At 54.6% G+C, this 17853-nt stretch overlaps 5 protein-coding genes across 5 annotated transcripts in view; 3 read left to right on the top strand and 2 right to left on the bottom strand.

Moving 5' to 3' along the window:
* Nucleotides 1-823, top strand: part of GUITHDRAFT_142925 (hypothetical protein) — a gene marked incomplete at both ends in the record, with an annotated part of 4673 nt that extends 3850 nt beyond the window's left edge. The window contains 5 exons of the mRNA XM_005827125.1: nt 191-267; nt 320-460; nt 514-570; nt 616-682; nt 782-823. Coding sequence (XP_005827182.1) covers nt 191-267; nt 320-460; nt 514-570; nt 616-682; nt 782-823 — 384 coding nt within the window. The remainder of the gene's footprint in view (nt 1-190; nt 268-319; nt 461-513; nt 571-615; nt 683-781) is intronic.
* A 243-nt stretch (nt 824-1066) lies between these two features.
* Nucleotides 1067-5392, bottom strand: GUITHDRAFT_142924 (hypothetical protein; the record flags this gene model as incomplete). Its single annotated transcript, XM_005827124.1, has 13 exons — nt 1067-1126; nt 1254-1295; nt 1610-2113; nt 2188-2245; nt 2380-2549; nt 3062-3112; nt 3193-3233; nt 3320-3499; nt 3547-3632; nt 3732-3766; nt 3827-3968; nt 4017-4267; nt 4319-5392. The coding sequence occupies 13 exons, from the start codon at nt 5390-5392 to the stop codon at nt 1067-1069; spliced, it is 2694 nt and encodes an 897-aa protein (XP_005827181.1).
* Nucleotides 5393-7516: 2124 nt separating this feature from the next.
* On the top strand, nt 7517-8838 carry GUITHDRAFT_113680 (hypothetical protein; the record flags this gene model as incomplete). Its single annotated transcript, XM_005827123.1, has 8 exons — nt 7517-7538; nt 7598-7673; nt 7720-7828; nt 7875-7979; nt 8037-8153; nt 8211-8402; nt 8456-8540; nt 8588-8838. 8 exons carry the CDS (start codon nt 7517-7519, stop codon nt 8836-8838), a joined length of 957 nt encoding a protein of 318 aa, XP_005827180.1.
* Nucleotides 8839-9296: 458 nt separating this feature from the next.
* On the bottom strand, nt 9297-10991 carry GUITHDRAFT_52356 (hypothetical protein; the record flags this gene model as incomplete). Its single annotated transcript, XM_005827122.1, has 3 exons — nt 9297-10034; nt 10248-10418; nt 10599-10991. Coding segments are annotated over 3 exons (1302 nt in total), but the record flags the coding sequence as incomplete, so codon positions are not given.
* A 2135-nt stretch (nt 10992-13126) lies between these two features.
* On the top strand, nt 13127-17714 carry GUITHDRAFT_113678 (hypothetical protein; the record flags this gene model as incomplete). The annotated part of the gene is made up of 16 exons (XM_005827121.1): nt 13127-13158; nt 13517-13686; nt 13736-13800; nt 13865-13957; nt 14007-14123; nt 14171-14662; nt 14750-15472; nt 15617-15753; nt 15806-15866; nt 16115-16281; nt 16328-16373; nt 16519-16584; nt 16777-16818; nt 17057-17154; nt 17382-17469; nt 17652-17714. The coding sequence occupies 16 exons, from the start codon at nt 13127-13129 to the stop codon at nt 17712-17714; spliced, it is 2460 nt and encodes an 819-aa protein (XP_005827178.1).
* Nucleotides 17715-17853: the final 139 nt, after the last annotated feature.

The following is a 17853-nucleotide window of genomic DNA, read 5'->3' as shown; positions in this document are numbered from 1 at the left end:
TCACCTTGTACCCCTTCGAACCATATAATGCTCTCTGTCTCTACCCCCTTTCTTCCTCCTCGTTCTCGTTCTCGTTCTCCTCCTCCTCCTCCTCCTCCTCCTCCTCCTCCTCCTCCTCCTCCTCCTCCTCCTCCTCCTCCTCCTCCTCCTCCTCCTCCTCTCCTCGCTGACAATGTCTCGTTACCCTCAGTCGTCAGCGCAGAATCTGCTGGCCTTGCTGGATCAAGACGTGACGGGGCTGGCGGCGGCAGAAGAAGAAACGAGCAAGTGAATGACAACGACAAGACCATCGGCTGCTCCTCCTCTGACCTCCCCGCAGCAATCAACACCAAGAGCTAGAAGCCACCCTCGGGTTCCTGGGGAAGTCAGCGACTCTTCCCTCGAGGCCCCTCCATCACAGCACAACCTTCAGCCGCTCCGACGACACCGAGCTCCTGGCTGCCAGGCCCTCCCTGCACAAGTACACCTGGCAGGACCCGCTCCTCCTCCTCCGCTGACTTGCTGGTGGTGCAGCACGATCTTCAAGAGGACCATCTCGGCGGACAGGAGGAGGAGGCAGCCGAGCGACATGTCAGCAGAGCGCTCCTGTTCCCCCGCTCACTGTTGTTCGAGCAGACAAGTAGCAGAGAGCAGAGAGTGGAGGGACAAGATTGAAAGCACCCTCGAGGAACTCGCGAGTGATGTGAGACTTGCGGGGCTGCGGTGGAGCTGACTTGTACCAGTCGTTGAGCTGTTGTGATTGCTACTTGTCACGTGCATCTGATTTCGCTTCTTCCTCCAGGTTCGGTCCATCGCGTCCATCTTGACGTGCCTTGCGGTTTGACTTGACATGTGCAACGGGTGACCGTTGATGGTGAAGCGTCGGCAGGAGGAGAGGGAGAACAACACAAGAGCGGCACAAGACAACGGCATGACAGAGACTGCGTTACAGCTGTCTTTCAAGGCAAACCAACCTTTGATTCAACAACAAGCCTGAGCATTTTACGACCTCTCTCAATGTTCAAAGCTTGTTGGCTATTGAGTTGCTGTTTTATGAGTTTCGAATAGTTCTAAGCTCTCCCTGTATTTATGACATGCTGAACGTCGGGTTCGGACGAACAACGATGGAGACAAAGTGGACGCACTTCTGGTAATAAGTCAATATGATCAATAGCACAAATAACAACAAAATCGTTCTTATCAACAATCACGACTACCACAACCACAACCACAACCACAACAACGATCAGCACAACAGCTTTGTCATGACTGACCGCTGTCTCGTTGCCTCCCGTTCTTGCCATCTCTCGATCAATCTGTCAAGTCTCGTTCACCGAAAGCATAAAAACATCCGCAAATCTATCGGCTCCCTTCCTTGCTCCCCCACCCATCTCTCAAACCCTTTTCCACGGCTCCCTTCTCTCCTTTTTTTAACCGCTCCCCTTCGCTGACCTCCACTCCTCTTTCCCTCCTCCTAATATTCTACCTCCCTTCCTCTCACTCCCTCTCGCTCCCCTCCTCTCCTCTCCTCTCCTCTCCTCTCCTCTCCTCTCCTCTCCTCTCCTCTCCTCTCCTCTCCTCTCCTCTCCCCTCCCCTCCTCGCCTCTCCTCTCCTCTTGGTCCAACTCACCTGGCAACCACCGGCTGCTCCCAGCACGCTCCTCATCTCCTCATGTGTAAACTCTGCCTGCGACGTGACCAGCCAGTCGCTCTCCCCTCTCGTCACGATCTCCGCATGCAGCGACAGATCTCTCTTCTCTCTGCAGCATCGCCAAGCATGATCCATCCCCAACTGTACACTCGTTCCCTTCTCCTCTTCCTGCAAGATTACTCCTGACATCTCGCTCCCCTTGAAGCGAACCCTCACGCTCCTCCCCGGGACTCGCTCTCCTCCCCTAACAGTGACGACGAGGACGCGAGGAAGGTCGTCGAGCATGGGGAGTCGGATGTTCGCCATGGAGACGCGCGCCAGCACATCGCCATCGTCCAGCTCCACATCGCACGTCGCCTCTTCGTGGACCTGAGTTATCTCACCTAGCTGGATTTTGTCCTCTGAGCTCAAGACAGCAACTCGATCACCCGAGGAGAAGCGGTGGAGATGCGGTAAAGCCAGGGGGGGAGTGAAGTTTGGCAGCTTGAAAGGGGACATTCAGATAGAGGGATAGCCTTCAGATTCCTCTCCTGCAGCTTCTTCTTTCTCCGATCAACCTCCGCCACTACCAACTTGGTCCAGAACTCTCTCTGTTCAGGTATGTTCATGGACATGCTGCTGCTACCTCAAACATCCTGAGAAAAATCAAGTGAGTTGCCGTAGCTTCATCATCTTGCTTGTTGTGTCTGCCCACTCAACCACGACCCTTTTGCTTCTGCCATCATCTATCTCCTCGACTTGATCCTGACCTTGCCTTCGCCACAGCCTCTTCCCCTATCTCTTCGTTCTCACGGTCTCTTTCCTCTCCTCTTCCCGTCCTCCTCTCCTCGTCCTCGTCCTCTTCTCTGTCTTCTCTTCCTTTCCTCTTCCACTTTCCCTGGCTAACAGACATGAACTTGGCCACTGCAGCAGCACTACTCTGAGCACTATCTCGCCATGTTCAGCATGTTCAGCCTACAGTGGAGCCTACAGCGCTCCGATGAACAGCGCCCAGAACAGCGCCACGACATGATCTCTGGTCTGCCGGCGACGTGGTTCCATCCGGGCCCGGGGCCCGGAGTCGCGGTCCCAGTCCCGGACGCCGGGGAACGGGCCCAAAAGGCTGCCGGTGACTGAGTGAGTCAAGTTTCTAGTTTCCGAGTCGGACGGTCCGTCACCGGGCCGGCCAGCAGTGAGAGTGACTGAACGGTGCGGTAGAACCGGCTCGGCAGAGTCCGATCACCGGGGGTCCGGGCGCGGCGGCGGCGTGTTGTGTGCTTTTGAAGCCGGCAATCAATCATGAGTAAAGATTTCACTCGGTCACTGTTTTTCGTCTTCCGTTGAGCTCGCGAGCAAGTTGTAAAGCTGCTCCCATGACTGAAAGGAGGAAGAGGAGGAGGAGGAGGAGGAGGAAACGTTCAGTTGGATCAAAGAAAAATGAAAGCATCTCACCGAATCTGTTCTAAACTCGCTGATGTCAGATCCGAGGCCGACGATATGCACCTGCGGAGGAACTCAGTTGCTCTTGTCTGAAGAACAAAAGGAGGAGAAGGGCAGAGCAGGGAGAGATCATGATCGCTTACCCTTCCCACGGAGTCTCCGCATGCTAACGACTTTCCGTCTCCTGCTCAAGGTCAGAACACAATATTGAGAAGAGGAGAGAGAACAAGGACGACGAGGACGGCTATGAAGCAGTTGAGAAGGGCTCACCTGACCAACTTACACACCCCAGGCCTCTAACAGGATCTTGCGATCCCACTGAAGCATCCACGGAAGCAGAGTGGCGGGCCGAGACGTTGAAGTCTCCTAGCGGCTCCTCCAGGTTCGAGCAGAGATCCCACACCTGGAGCAGGCCGGACCCATCCACAGACGCGAAGACTCCAGCTTGAGCTGGGGCAGGAGACGTCAATTGTGAAACGAGTGAGAGGCTTCATCACTTGGTGACCACTTGACGTCGTAGATGTACTCCGAGCTCTCCGCGTCCAGTACAAGGAGTGCCTTGCCGGACTTGCGGTCCCAGATCCTGTCAGGAGGGCGTCAAGAAGCTGCGGAGAGATCGGCAGCGACAAGCCTGCAGGAGTAGTCCATGGAGCTCGAGACGACCAGGTTCGACAGAGACGACTTGGCATCGTCAGCAGTCGGATGGAAATCCACAGCCTGCGAGTAGCACCGAGCATCTCAGAGGACAAGGGGCGGAGGAAATTGCCTGGAGCTCACCGTCACCGGAGCAGAATGCCCTGCTAGCGAGCCGGAGATCCACTCTCTCCTCCTCTCCGTGCTCGCATGGCTGGTGCCCCGGTCGGTGATGCTTTTCCTGCTGCCGAAGTATACACACCCATCTTCGCTCCCGACCATGAAGCTGCAAACAAACTACGTGAGCCCCTGAAACCGCGAGCTCGCAGGTGACCTCTCCACGTCGGAGTTCGAGACCCAGAAAGAGATGGCGGAGACCGTGTGGTCGTCGAGTTTCCATGCGCCTGCTGCTCCCTCAGGGGCGGCACTTGAAGTTCTCCCGATGGAGAGGGGCATCTGGTCCATCGGCTCCGAGAGTTTCGAAGGGTTCCAAGTGCACAGCTTGCCGTCCCTGCTCAAGGACAGCAAGCTGTGCGCATGCTGCGTGCCCACCGCACGCACCCCGACTATCGGATGCGAATGGCCCTGAGAGGAGGGTCAGCTGACAACGTACGGAATCCTGCATCCCAGCTCTACCTGAACTGAGAGGAGAGAACGTGAAACTGGTGTGAGCTGTGCCCGGACGTCCCAAATGACGATCTGCCCGACCTGAGTGCCGCCGATGTAGCAGTGAGGACTGAACGCATGGACAGCTGCTGCAGTGATGGTACTTTCACACTGCAGAACATACTCTGGACGTGAGAACTGTCCTGCTCGCATGTTCCATATGCAAACCAGACCCTTCTGCGTACTCTGGCCGCCCCCGATCGTCCCACCGGATGGGTGAGATGCGACGGGATCATGATACGCCGCTAACAGTAGCTCAGGGTGGTGAACACTCCACTCTAGAGCTGCTAGTGGACGATCCTGACACCTTTGCTGATCGTAACATGTAGTTTGCAGCTTTAGGAGCGACTTTCTAGTATCTTTGGAGTCAATACTCATGTCGTCCGCTGTGTAGTCCTTGAAAATGTCATAATCTTGCTGTCCAAGAGCACGCTCAAGGATCTTGGAGGTGTTGAAGAAGAAACTTTGGAAGTCGTCCTGAATTGCAAGCCTCCTCCACTCTTCCTCTCCTAAGGGTTCGGGAAGAGACTCTTCGGGATTCCCAGCGTCTACCGAGTCATCGTTCTGAGCAGGTTTGATGTCTTCTTGTGCCTTATGCGGCTGTCTCTCAGTACCAGTCCCTATTTTATGAGCATCGCTACTCCTTTCTCCATCCGCCTCAGGTGCTTGTGGCTCTGCTGCTTGCTCGGTTTGAGTAGTTTTGTCGTAAGCTTCGCTAATCTTCCCCGGAATGTCCACAATGATCGCTTCTGAGATTACAAGATTATGCTCACGCCGAGACCTTGGTCGTGATTCATCCTCTGCCGCCACCCGATCTGCAGTTCTGCTCTCTTCTTGCTGCTCTGCCTTGTCGCTTCCCCTTTCCCCTTCAGCTGGCTTACTACTTTCTCCCACGGCACCAACAGAAGCAAGAAGTGCTTGGAGAGACGTTGATGCAGCAGTCTGTGCAGCTGAAGACGATGCCTGCTGCAGGGCTCGAGCTTCCTTCGCTCTCCTTAGCTCCGCCAGCCTCTGCCGCTTCTTCTCAAGCTCCTCTCCCGCCATGGCTCAGGATCGGTAAACTCTGAGGCAGGCTCATAAATTTTGAAAATCCATTTTAAATTTTTCCCGGCACAGTAAGTGAGGCCGAGGGCCCGGCGGGCCCGGCAGACTCCGCCGGGTCTCCGACCGCACTGAGCCTCCGGCACTCAGTTAACCTGCCCGGGCTGGCAGCGCCGCGCCGGAGGTCCGGCCCGGGTTCAGACCATCTGAGCCTCCGGCGGGGCTGCAGCATTACATTAGCAGAGGAGCCTGATTATTGGCCTGCCCTGGCAGAGATCGGATCAGCTGCGCCGGACTCCGGAGCTCAGTAGTCCGATGATGCTCCAGAGTGTGCTCGGCCAGTGCTTTTTGAGCAGCCGATAGTGACTCTTCTGAGTTGATTGGAGGAGGAGAGGAGGAGGAAGGAAGTTTGAAAGTGAGAGGAGGAGTTTCAAGGAGAGTCGGGCGAGCAATTAACATTCAATCACGGATAGGCTCTACAAACTCAGGCTCATTTCCCGCTCTATTGCTACCAGCATCGCGGCACAGTGAAGTTACTGCGAGGAGTCTGGAGGGCGAGGAGGAGGAGAGGAGCCTTTCGATTATCTCCAACAACTTGATCCAACCACGTGCTCACAATGAACATTTGCATGTGAGCTCAGAGAAGAAAGAAGAAAGAATCCCAGGGATGCAATAAACAAGGATGAACTGAAAGTCTGGACGTCTAACTCTTCAGGCTTTTTGATATCTTGCTGCTCGTCCCTCTTCTCAACCATCACATCATGAACTCGAATCAAAGGTTTGATGAAGGCAGCTAAAGCTGCCCGCCATGATGGTCATATACGTCATATACACTTTACCGCATGCGGTTCGCTAGCATTCTACTTCTGACTACCTTCCAACGGCTACCCCCCTCCCATCGTTTCTCCATCGACGCCCATGACTCACATCCATAGTCAATGATGCTACATCGACTAGAAAACAATTTCCCGCCCGTTCGCTCCTTCAAGGCTCACTGATGTTGTTCTGATTGGCCCTTTCGATCTCTGTCATACCTCGCATTCAATGTCACCTCGTTCCAGAACCTCTCTTCTTCCTTTTCTTTCATCTTCAGGACACCATCATTCTATGTTGGGTATACCTAAAACATATTTACTCCATTCGCACTCTAGCTATCACCCTCCCTCTCTATCTCTTGTCTCTCCTTCCCCATATCCCTCGCTGTCTGCTCTCTCTCCTGCTTTAGTCTCTCGCTCTCGCTATGCCTTCGCCCTACTGTCCTCCCCTCTCCCCTTCACATCCCATCTCTGTTCTGCTCTGCTCTGCTGCCCTCCTTACTGCCCCCCTCCTCTCCTGCATTGCGAGCACGCCAGGAGATGCCGAACACTACTGACTACCCCTCCGTTTCTAATCCGACCACCCCTGGAATTTGAACAACACCTGACCACCACACGGGTAACCCCTACCCTGCCGCATTTTCCGCCATCCATCTCACCGGTCCGTGTTCTACCATCCCAGGCAATGACCCCACCCCTTCGTTGCCCTGGCTCCTCTGGTGTACTGCCCCCCTTGACCACCCCACCAGCCCTATTAGACTCCGTTACTACCACTACTGTGTCGGGACCCAATTGATCTACCCACCCCCTCGGGCGAGATCATATTCAGTACCACCCCGTCCATATCCAATGTTTCCTATATGTACTACCCCTGTCAGGGAGAACTCTTCTTGAAGCACCCGGTCTGAGGCTGACTACCCCACCCCCCTTGCCTTGTGCCGCCTCCGCCGGTCCGAAGACGCCTTGCCATGGGCGCCGCGGTTGCCTCGCATTCCTCGATCCCTTGGGGAATGTTCCATGCTGAAGCCTCGCGCTCGTCGTCATCTCCTTCTCCTCCTCCCTCCCTCCCCAACCCTGCGAGGAAACTTCACATGCTCTTGCACAATTTCACGAAATTTGGATTCTCTCTGCTCCCCTGACGTTTCAAATCAGTGGACTAGAAGGGTCGAGTAGAGCTGTCATTCCCTCGTTTCCTCTTGCAGCAACACAGAACATGTTTAGATAGCGACTTGAGAGATCGCATGCTGCTCGAAACTACAATTTTTGACCGCTTGTATCCAGGTGATAGCCGAGCTCACCAATCATGCAGAGCATGTCGTACAATGGACCAGACGGTGAACAAAACTTGTAGATAGATCTGAAGCATTGTCCCTGAGACTTGCAAAATGCTCAGGCATAGATTACGAGCACCCTGTTCATGGTGTACCAAGTGGAACGTACCGGACCGAAGATGGGAGGATTGTGGATAGGTTCGCATTCAAGGCGGGCTGTGATTTTGAGAATGACATGAAACAGGTTTCTGGTGACAGAGAAGCAAGCTGTACCGGACACAAAGATCATGTTTTCCCAAACAACGGTACCTGAGAAGAAAGTCGTGATGGAACCCAAGACGATCAACATCAAGGTCATAACAAGATGCCCTTTGTCATGTTTTGAAATGCCTTCCCCAGGTTCCCAAGACTGTAATGGAGCCGTACGAATACACTGTGCAAGAGCCTCGTACCATTATCGACGAACAAGTTATCTCTGTTCCGAAGACAGTCATGGAAGAGCAGGTGAGGAGAGGGATGGCAGTGAGCTATAGTTTGCATAGATGTGATGTGTTTGTGCAGGAAGTGATAGTTCCTGTTCCCAAAGAAGTGAAGATCCCGGTTCTTAGAATGGTCCCTAGAACAGTGATGGTCCCAATGATGACATATGTCACGAAGCATGTGCAAGAAAACGAGAAGGTGCCTCGCTTCGCATCTTAGACCGTTCTGTGCGCGCTTACTTTCGGTTGTTTTCAGCGAGTTATTCAAGTTCCCAAGACAATCACAGAAGAGCGCAAAGTTCAAGTCCCACGACAAGTTATGGACACGAAGCAAGTCACGGTTCAGAGACCGAGAGTGACCATGGAAGATAGACAGTACACCGTTCAAGAGCCAACAACCGTTGACGTTCCCCGCATCGTCCCCGTTGCACACACAGTGCAGAGCCAGGTGTGAACGGCAGAACACCAGCAGCTGTTTGAGGTCGTTGACATGACGAGCAGAAATTTGTTGATACACCTCACATCGTTGAGTACGAGAGGCCCTCGATCCAGCCCGGGCGATACCTCAGGAGCTATCGAGCGCCAGGTAAAGGAAGGATGTTTTGAAGGGGCACAACTGATCTAGAGCTCCAGGTGTCTCCACCACACAGGTGGACCATCATAACAGCTCGGCTCCTCCAAACACCTCGTATGCAGTGACACAATACTACCAACAGCCTCAGACTCAAAGTCAGTACCATCAGAGCTACGTCCAGGAGAGCTACGTGCCTCAGAGCTATGTCCCGAGGTCTCAGAGTCAGTACCAGCAGCAGAGCTATGTCCAGCAGCAACGTTACGAGCGCTACAGCCCACAGCGTGTCATGCAAGAAGGATCTAGGGTATGAAGGTAGAGAGAGCGCGCACTCGTGCTTTAGTCAGCCGTTGGGGTGCTGGAGCTGAAGAGGAAGACTTACAAGACTCGATTAGTTTTGTTACACAAGAAGTTGTTTGCGGTCCAAGAGTCTGTGTGGCTTTGTCTCATATCTGCTCTAACATCTTGTTGAACTCGTCAAAGTTGAGCGCGCCATCACCGTCGAGGTCGAAGAGAGAAATCAGCTCGTGAATCTCGGCCTGCCGGAAACATGAGACATGAGCAGTGCAGTAGCAGCAAGGTTACCTCGGACACTCTGATCCCGACGCTCTTGAGCGTTGAGTCAAGCTCGTCGGCGCTGATGACCCCGTCGTCTCTCCTGTCGACATACTCGAACTGATCCTTCTGTTGGATCGCTATCTTGCGCATCTCCGACTTGATCTGGGAGAGGATCAGCCTCTTGCTCATGTCGATCTTCTGGTGCTCTCCAGCGAGCAGGTTGGACGTGTAGTCGTCAGTTCCAATGATCTCGAACTGAAAGCTGTTGATGATCACTCTACTGCCCACCTGCCAGTTCTGAAGATCGTTGAGACCGTAGTAACGCGGAAGGGAAGACTGCTTGCCCTCGGGGTGCAGTACCTTCTTCTTCTCGAGGAACTTGCTTCCGTCCGCCCTCAGCCCGGAGAAGGTGTTGCGGGTCGGGAGCTCATACACAGACATCTCGTCGTCGGCGAGGAAGAAGGAGATGATGAAAAGTCTCCCATCGTCCTCAGGGATGGTGGAGACGATCTTGGCCTTGAACCTCATGATCTTGCCGCTGTTCGCCATCGCCTTGATGAAATCTTTCTTGTTCACCTTGGGCATGATGGGGTTGAGGACAGTTTGGAAAGAGTCCTCGTGCGAACCGAATCCAAGATAGTTGGGCACTTTCCTCTTGAACTCCAAGAGTGCAGGCGGCTCAGGGAGGACGGCCTCGGTCTGCGGCAGCCCGTGCTTGTCCATCCAGTCCCTGGTGAACTGGTCGCAGTCGCGGATCAAGAAGTCTCGATTGTACAGCTGGATAACCTTGCCGACCGTCAGCTCCGTCCAGTGCCAGCGGGGCTGCGGGTTCTTCTTCCTGTCCTCCTCCGTCTCGATGACCTGCCGTGGGAGGCCCTTGAGGAGCGGCCGCCTCTTCAGGAGGGACGTCCAGGGGTCTCGCCCGTCGTTCCTGTGATGGACTTCGAGGACCTGAAGATCGTTTGAGGAGTTGGAAGATCAGGAACGTGAGGAAGAGAAGCCCAAAGCAGAAAGGAAGGGAAGGGGGGGCACTTGGGGAGGAATGGAATGAGAAGAGGAGGGGGATGGGGAGAGGGAAGGGAACGGAAGGGGAAGGGGAAGGAGAGGAAGAGGAGGGGGGGGGGGGTGAGGGTGGAAGAGGAAGCGACAGGGTCCTGTACTCACCTCTGCCGTGTCGTCCACGAGGAAGTAGTGCAGTACGTAGTAGGTTTCCTCCCCGTATGCCCTGTCATCGTTCCAGGAGCAGTAGAATCTGAGGACCTTCCTGTCGAGGTTGAGGAAGCGATCAGAAACTCCCTGGCTCTGAAACACCACATCCGGGTAAGAGTGGATGGTCTTAGGAGGCTGCAAAGACGAGAGAAGGGTCAAAATCATCAAGATCCCACCATCTTTTGCTAGTCCCTCCGTGCAACCCTACTCCAGTCTGCTCCCCACCCCTCCTTCTTCCTCTTTCGCCTCATCTGTCTCTTCCACTCATCATCGTCTCCAGCCTCCCCATCCGCTCCCTTCACTCACCCCTGCGGTGGTCGAGGGCTCGACATAATCGCTGGGCATGGGGAGCGGTTCTGCCCGCGAGATCCCATTGAGCTCGTAGAACTCGCGCGTGAAATCGTCCATGTCGATGATGTTGTACGTCCTCCCAAAGATCACGACTTCCACCCCAACGTCAAAGTCCTCGACCGTGTAGAACTCTCCGTTGCTCCCTGGCTTCGGAGCTCGATGCCTACAGGCTACCTCACCAGTGACGATGCCGCTGTTCTCCACCCGCTTCTCAGACACCCTGGTGCTCCCGTCCTCCAGGTAGTGGAACAGAGTCGCCTGCCTGATCTTGAAGCCCACCGCTGCTCGAGGATCGCGGAACCAGACGTGGAAACGCAGCACCTTGCGGTCCAGCGCAACGAAGGCAGGGACGAACCTTCCGTCGTCGTTCTTGACCAGCTTGTCGTTGTCGAGTGCCTCCAGACCGTAGCTCAGCGTGTAGTCTGACACCATGGACATGGAGCTGTCTCGACCATCTATTCCTCGGAAGGATCGGCCATCGTCCGACACCGCGTCATCCAAACCATCGGCAAGGATGTTTCCATAGGCGCTCATTCCCCTGATTGTGACCGGAGGCTTCGGAGCGACGAGCCTCATGGAGACGTCAGGAGAGGAGCGAGACGGTGAGCGAGCGTTGCGGTCGCGCTCGAAGGGAGCCCCGTGCCTGTAATCGAAGGCATGCGACTTCTTGTAGTCGCTGCGGAAATGTCCCCCTGCTCCGAGATGGTTGGGGTTTGCTGCCAGAGTGTTGGCTGCGCTATGCGGCTGAAAGGAGGTTGTCGACATGGCGGTCAACCCAACTGAAAGGCAAAAAGTCATCAGCGATGTGCAGAGAGGAGAAACACAAGCATGGAAGCGATAAACGAAACGCAGAGAAAACGTTTCGTCTTATCACGCAGTGCAGCCTTGTGAAGAAAGCAGGGAGAAAGGATGAGAGGACAGCTGTGGCAAGAGAGGGAGGGAGGAAGAGACGATCAGACTCGGAGCATCAAGAGGCTACAGCGAGACTGGGCACTGCGGCACTGAGAAAGGATAGGAGGACATCAGATGACATCAGATGGAGTGCAAGTGCGAGGAGCACAACGGAGACGACAGTGAGCAGGGGAGGAGAACGGAAAAGGAGGAGGCGCCGCCATGAAGTTTGGGCATGGGGCTTCAGTTCCTTTGACACGCGCAATATGGGAGGGTGGGTGATCAACACCCTGAGGAGTCATTCATGGGTGGGGTAGTATCACCCACCACTGAAATAACAATGTATTACATATCAAAATAAGGGGTAATGAACTCGATGGGAATTGTTTCTCCTACCCCTTAACTTTCCAAAGTTGGGAGGGGTAAGGTGGGTGGTAGAAGTTTCCGTTGGAATAGCCCTCGTCCCCTCTCATCCCCAACTAAACAGCATTTACTCAAAGTTAAGTTAAAACTGAAGTACGACGAACCGGCCAGGCTGCCTCCCACCTCAGTGTGATCCTTGTGCTACAGCTCTAGAACCATCGGCGAGAAGCAGTGTCTCTCGTATGGCCAATTGTCGTCATACGGTGACGACAGATGTCGCATCAGCAGGGACTGCGACACACCCGCCCGGCCGGGACTCCGTGACTCCCCGGACCCTCCGACGCTCGTCCCTCAGCATGGCCCCACCAACCGACACATCATGGGCGACCTTTGGCTCCCTGGCCCTTCCACCCACACCTCCGGGAATGGGCTGCCACCGTTCTCGGTCGGCCTTTCGGCCAGTGCATTCGCTCTCCGGCCCCGCCCAACGCTGAGAAGATTTCGGATCATCGCTAAAGTTATGCCACCCATCAACTTCCGAAGGCCTTTCTTCCCTTCACGGCAGGTACGGATGGTCTTCTTCATGCTGACGCTTTGCGGTTCAACGGTTTCTCTGGTACCTGGCGGATCACCATCTATCCGGGCTGTGAATAAGGTTCCCTCTTGACAAATGTACGATCATGCATTCAGCTTATGCATAACGGAGATGTCTCAAACCACTTTTCATATGGTTCGAAACATTTCGGCTGAATCTTGACAACGTTGTGTATGTTCCGTCATCTCCCTTCACCATATTCAGCTTGTCTGAATTTCTTCGAACCACTTCGCTTCAATTCGACGCGACCTCCCGGGCAAAGCTGCTCCCTTTCGTGACGAAGTCAATCCAAGCGTGACTTTGGATGTGCACATTCTTCACGGTCTCTACTTCATCCAAGGTCTGGTCACTAACACTGTTATCACCACACGCTCGGCTAGTTCCAGCCAATCAGTTTACCGTGTTGCCTACAGCTCTGTGTACTCATGACGTAGGCAACTCTGCCAGCTCGTCGGCTCGGATCAGCCTTGAAAAACTTCTCTTGACTCTGTGATCTCATTAATAACCGTCTTTGGCCCCTGCACATGATACCCAGCGGCGCAATGAACTCGGAAATCTGACCTGCTTACGTCTTGAACAGGCACAGGTACTCCTTGACTCCATGGTCTCTGAGAGAAGGATTTTTGTCCGTAGCATGATTGTCCGAGTCTTTGACGAGAGTTCTTGGTGAATGGTGAAACCATTTTGAATTTGGATTCTGTTGCGTTGATCGTAAACAACATTTTCTCAACTGTATTTTCATAAGTTTTTGGTCATCAGGAGAAAACCATTACAAGTTCCTGAGTTGATCCAAGTCTGCCATCTGGAGCCATTTATAGTATGTCATAATCTGTTGCCCGGACCCTCGGCCCGGGGCCCGGCCCGGGCCGGGCCCGGCCGTCGTCAAACTCTGATGTGTTTCGTACCCTCTTCCCCCCTCATACCCCATCCTCGACGAAGCTCCCAGGAGCATGGCGCGAAGCCCCTCCTGACCTCGCCCGCTCCTGCCGTCCTCCTGGTCTCCTCAAGGATGATGGTCTTGCAGGTCTCCGAGAACCAACAGATCATTCGTGCTCGTCGAATCGCCAAGTGGAATCCTCCTCCTCCTCCTCCTCCTCCTCCTCCCACATCCACCAAGCATCCTGCTAGTTTCTGGCGAGCCCTCTCGATTCTCATTCCAGAAGGGCAAGGAGTTCAATCTGGACATTAAGAAAGGTGAGATACCCTCTCACATTTCTGGTATCCTTCTCATCCGTGGGTTCAGTCAAGACCAGCTTCGGATACAGCGGGGGCATCAAGGGGGACGATAATTGGGAGGACAGTGAAGGGGTAGGATGATTGTGTTGATGCACCTGCTGCCCTCTCGATGTCATGACGCAAGCTTCATGCGCAGAGCAAGGAGGCTACGTGTAACCAGACGAATGGGGAAATCAAGAAATTCCTGTCGGACTGGAAGCACTGTGTGCCCAGCGAGAAGAGAAGCATTGTACTGTGTATTCGTGCTTGGAGGGCGGGTAACGTTTTGCTTCGAGCAGTTTGATACCCAATCGAATCAGCATGCCCTGGGAATGCCGACATTTGTACTAGATGACAAGCAGGTCACTCTGTATGACATCTATCAAGCCGTGAAGGAGCATGGAGGATCATCGAAGGTATCGTTGGCTTGTCACGTTGGCTTCCTCACCTTGTCTCCTCCCAGTTGCACTCTTGGCGCATCGTTGCTGATCAGCTCCTTTCACAAAAATCTTCTCACTCTACAGGCGAGGGGAGGAGTGGAACGATAGCTTCTCTTGGCTTCTGCACGGCTGTCAGGAAGATTTTCTTCGAGTCAGGGCTCGACAAGCTTGAGATGTATGAGAAGTTGAGATCGGGCAAGGAGGTCGGCAGCCCTCGGCGAGGAACTTTGGATAAGGCCAAGAAGGGAAGGTCGACCGAGGCGACAGCCAGGCAGGAAGGAGATGCGATGCAGATCGATGACAAAGTCGATCCCCGGACTTTGCAGCCGAGCGGCGCCGAGTCGCAGGACTCGTTCACGATATTTGAGAATGGAGTCTTGAAGGAGATCAGCAAAGTTGGTCTCGTTGTGAAAGACGGTCTCCTACACCACGAGGAGCTCGCGTCTAGAAACCTCTCTGTCAGCTTCGCTGACCAGCAGAAATTTCAGAAGTGGAACGTGGACGCTCAAACCAAGGTAAGGAAAACTCCGTCTGCTTCACCCTCGACAGCATCTTCGTCCCTCCTCCTCGTGCTCTCCCTGCTCTGACTCTGCTTGTGTCAGAAAAAATGGAGAGAAAAGTATCAGGAGTTTCTCAACAAGCATTCGCCGCAGGGGCTGAGAGTTTTGACGGTCAAGGTACAGGACAAGGAGATTGAGCTGTTCGACCTGTACCACGTGATAAGGAAGAGCGGAGGGCTGGAGGCGGTGGTGAGGCAGAGGATATGGCACGAAGTTTGCAAGCTCCTGGGCCTCAAGCCGGACTATCAAATCTTCGCAGAGCTCCGCAAGCTCTACCTGCGCCACCTCTATGCCTTCGAGATCCACGACATTCACGGCATTGAGATCGGGGACGTGAGGGAGGAGCTTTTCTCTGCCCCCCTCCCTCGCAAGATGGCGAAGGGGATCTCAGAGGCCCGCAAGCGCGTGGAGGAGGGTCACTCGCTCCTTGCCAGGGTCGGCGAGGAGACTCAGGGGCGGGCCGGGCTGTCAGGGTTCGCCAACGCGAGCAGCAAGCCCTTCTTGGATCGCTGCAAGGGATCGAGCGACCCTGACAACCCGATCGCGAGGGGGAAGAGAATCTGTCGGGCGCTTGAGAGCGGCTTACAGGACGAACTGCTGTGGGCCCTCGGCGTCCTCTCCCTCAACTCCTGGGAGGCAGCGAACGGCTGTGAGCCGCACGTGGAGCTGTCAGAGGGGATCTGCTGCGCTCTTGCTCGCTTTCTCTACCGGCTGGCGAGACAACCCGAGCTGCTGGCGGTCGCATGCAACCGATGGGGAGAGGTGGTGAGTCATCAATGTGATGTGCTGCTGATGCAAGCACCGCCGCTTCTCCTCCTCTTCCTCCTGCTCCTCCTTGCTTCCCTACGTCTCTCCCTCTCATCGTCTTCGTCCTCTTTCTCCTCCCCTCCTGGTGATCCAGTGTCGCAGGAGTCCTGCGAGGACTACACGTACAAGGCTCTCAACATCCTCCGAAACTTCTCGTTTGTCCCTCCTCTCGCCTTCATCGCGGCCAAGTGCACACAGTACTGGGACGCGCTGGCAAGCTGCCTGAGCGCCTTCAAGCAGTGAGAGCTTTCTCCTGCTTGACAGTGTCGAAGAGTCTCATCCTCTCTACAGGTTCGACATCCAGATGATGGTCCTTCAGATCATCGAGAAGACAGCGTTCGCCATCCGTGAGGTGAGAGGAGGAGGCAAGAGGACGAGGACGAGGACGAGAAAGATCAGGGGGAAAGAGGAGCAGGAGCAGGAGCAGGAGCAGGAGCAGGAGCAGGAGCAGGAGCAGGAGCAGGAGCAGGAGCAGGAGCAGGAGCAGGACCAGGATGAAAGAGGAGAACAAGTAAGAGTAGGAGTAGCAAAGAGCCACAGCAGCAGTAGCAGCAGGGGAGGGGAAATCTTGTACCTGGAATGAGAGCTTTCCACACGCAGCTGCAGCATGGGACTATGAGCATCATGATCCCTAGAGATCTCTTCCTTGAGCTCAACAAGCTCGTGCTCTCCGATCCAACCTTCCCCATCAAGATCACTCTGCTCCGTGTCCTCTCCTCGCTCGCTGTCATCGAAGACGCCGGTCACATGCTCGCCGACTTCACCTGGTAGGGTCAAGGGACTTCTTCCTCCCCTGCTAATCCGAGTGAGTAGCCAAGGACTGCCAGAGATGGTCACCAGCATGCTTGTCAGCACCAAGGTACGTCTTTCTCCTCCTTGTCCTCCTTGTCCTCGTCCTCTTCGTCCTTCTCCCTATGTCTCCTTTCCTCTCCTCCACTTCTCTCCTCCGTTCCTCATGCTTCTTACCTCTCTTCTGTATATCCTTGGGTTGTGACTGTAACCAGGGCCCGGAGAAGGATGCGGCATACAACTTCATCGCCCGGCTGAAAGATGCCCCTGCCTCATTCAAGGTACCGCTCGTTCCGGGGGAGAGGAAGAGGAATTGGAGATGGGAGGGCAGAAGAGAGCAGAACAGCAAAATTAGTGGGATTTAGGGAGAAGGGCAGGACAGAGATTAAGACAGAGAGGAGGGAGGAAGGGAGAGGGAGGGGCCAGGGACAAGAAGGGGGTCCCAAAAATTGATTGACTTGTTTGTTGTCCAGGAGCGAATGGCAGATGAAGCGCTAGTTGACGTTCTCCTTCAGGTTAGGACAGTTGTGTTTCTCCGCATTTGTCACCTCCCTCCTTCCTCTTTTTCTCTCCCTCCTTCCTCTTTTTCTCTCCCTCCTTCCTCTTTTTCTCTCCCTCCTTCCTCTTTTTCTCTCCCTCCTTCCTCGTTCCTCCGCCCTCGTTCTCATTTCCCCTATCCTCTTCTTCCTTCTCCTCCTTCACCATCTTTCCACTTTCATTCGCATCCTCCTCGACCCTGACTGGCCATGTCAGTGCATCCTAGAAGACTCAGAGACATTTTCCTTTCAAGCAAGAGCCGCAGAATCGCTCTGTGCCATCCTCTCCCCGAACTGCCGCCGGCTGTCCGAATGGTGAGGAAGAGCCGGGGAGAGAGCAGAGCAGGACTGGGCAGCGCAGGAGAGGGAGGAAGAGGGAACAAGGAGGGAAAGAGAAGGAGAGAGGAGAGGGGAGGAGGAGGGAGGAGCAGGAAGGTAGAGGGAGAGGAAAAGATTGGGAGAGAGGGAAAGGTGAGGAGGGAGGGAGGGAAGAAGAAGGAGGAGGAGAGCTGAGGTTCGTCACCTGACTGCTTTACTCTCAGCATCCTGCGGTACCAGGAAGAGCTCGTCACCTTCATGATCGGAAACTCCAAGACGACAACAGTCCCCTTCATGTCCGATGTCTCGAAGGTCCTCCCAGTCGCAACCTCCTCTGCTGCCTTCCCTCTCTCCCCGCTTCCTGTCCCTTTCCCTCCCTCTTCCCTCTCCCTCCCTCCCTCCCTCGCTCCCTCCCTCCCTCAACCCTTGGTCTTCTTGCTTTCTCTTCTCCCTCCTCTCATGTTCTGCCTCTCCACATCTCATTGTTTCGGCAGATCCTCGGGTACCTCAACAACTGCCAAGTCAGCCAGGCCAACGAGTACCCTGAGCTCCACTGAATGTATATAACGATTATGAAGATTTGATTAGAACAGAAGTCCGAGGAGGGAAATGAGTGAACGAGGGAAACAGGAGGAGAAACGATGATGACTATAAATATGATCAAGATGATAAGGACGGGGGGAATAGTGGGGGGGG

This window comes from Guillardia theta, assembly GCF_000315625.1.
Source record: "Guillardia theta CCMP2712 unplaced genomic scaffold GUITHscaffold_69, whole genome shotgun sequence".
NCBI classification, from domain to species: domain Eukaryota; class Cryptophyceae; order Pyrenomonadales; family Geminigeraceae; genus Guillardia; species Guillardia theta.
Note: the sequence above shows the minus strand (reverse complement) of the source record. Positions and strands in the feature narration are given on the sequence as shown.